Source organism: Episyrphus balteatus, chromosome 1 (assembly GCF_945859705.1).
Source record: "Episyrphus balteatus chromosome 1, idEpiBalt1.1, whole genome shotgun sequence".
In the NCBI taxonomy this organism is placed as follows: domain Eukaryota; kingdom Metazoa; phylum Arthropoda; class Insecta; order Diptera; family Syrphidae; genus Episyrphus; species Episyrphus balteatus.
This window is the reverse complement of record NC_079134.1, coordinates 95,841,988-95,843,093: the sequence shown is the minus strand read 5'-3', so window position 1 is coordinate 95,843,093 and position 1,106 is coordinate 95,841,988. Positions and strand designations below refer to the sequence as shown.

At 40.2% G+C, this 1,106-nt stretch overlaps 1 protein-coding gene across 2 annotated transcripts; it reads right to left on the bottom strand.

Moving 5' to 3' along the window:
* LOC129906970 (epsin-2-like) lies at positions 1–795 on the bottom strand. Of its 2 annotated transcripts, none has more exons than XM_055982966.1 (3): positions 564–795; positions 147–514; positions 1–86 (listed from the first exon to the last, which is right to left on the bottom strand). In XM_055982966.1, exons 2-3 carry the CDS (start codon positions 470–472, stop codon positions 32–34), a joined length of 381 nt encoding a protein of 126 aa, XP_055838941.1. In that variant the 5' UTR covers positions 473–514; positions 564–795; the 3' UTR covers positions 1–31. The 2 variants fall into 2 exon arrangements, with proteins under 2 accessions (XP_055838941.1, XP_055838942.1); XM_055982967.1 differs by having other exon boundaries at positions 147–500.
* Between the last annotated feature and the right edge of the window lie 311 nt (positions 796–1,106).

Below are 1,106 nucleotides of genomic sequence, written 5' to 3'. Positions count from 1 at the left end.
TGCTCGATAGACTTGTTGCTATCCAACAAATTCAGCAAATGGCTCTGTTGCGGTTCACTACCCTTGGGTTCTGGTCTGGTTTAACTCTGCAAATACAAAAAGCGTTTAGACACAATCATCAACTATATTCATTTCTCTAATCTCACTTAAAATCATTTTCACTTTGACTCAATGCAAATTGCAAACGCACATCATCACTGCGACGTTTGCCTTCCTCTTGTTCGGCCTCTTCCCTTGACATTAACATTGCCAGTTGCAATTGTAATTCTTCCTCGCCAGCTGTCTGTGGACGTACAAATTCCAAATCAGACACAGGCTTTGGTTCTTCTTGCCAATCGGCTGGTTGATTTTCTCGATTGACTGGCCCATCTGGGTAACCATCACTGCCAAAGCCACTGGCATTTTGAGAGAAACGTTCTTTTGCTTTGAGCGCTTTGATGCGTTCGTTTTTCAGTCGTTCGTCATCTTTCATTAAATTAACCAATAGGGGTATTCACGATCTGGTGCAACAGGTCTAGTAAAAGTGTAAAATTTTATTTTTTTACAATAGATCGTGAACGCACCTCTTCTTATCTATAGTAAATATTGAATGGAATCCATGATATGAATTATATCAGCTTCACTCTTTTTTTTTACGGAGTTGTCTTTCCACCGATGCTTCTTCTTTTTTTTCAATTTTTTTTTAATTTCATTCTTTGTTGCGTTTGGGTTAATTTATTTTCACAAATTACATCAAAAGAAACAAATAAAAAAGAATAAGAATAAAAGAGATAAACTGTTCATCATGGGCGACACGCGACGGCCCTTCAAGCAAACAGGTCCGACCTCGGTCCGAATCCGCTCCGCCTGAGGAGGAGCTGAGTCCGACTTCGGATCAGAAACTGGTCCGAAGGCGGCTCAAATTAGTATGGACATTATAATCACCGCGAAGTCGATTGCATATGTATTAGTGTGGTGAAAATCTCCATTCCGAGAAAACGGAGCCGAAGGCGGACCTGAGTCGGAGCAGCGAAAACCTACCAGAAAGAGGAATAAAAAGGGGATGACGTTTCGCATTTGCGACCAAAAAAAGAACAAGATTTATTTTTTTTTTCACTGAAACTGTT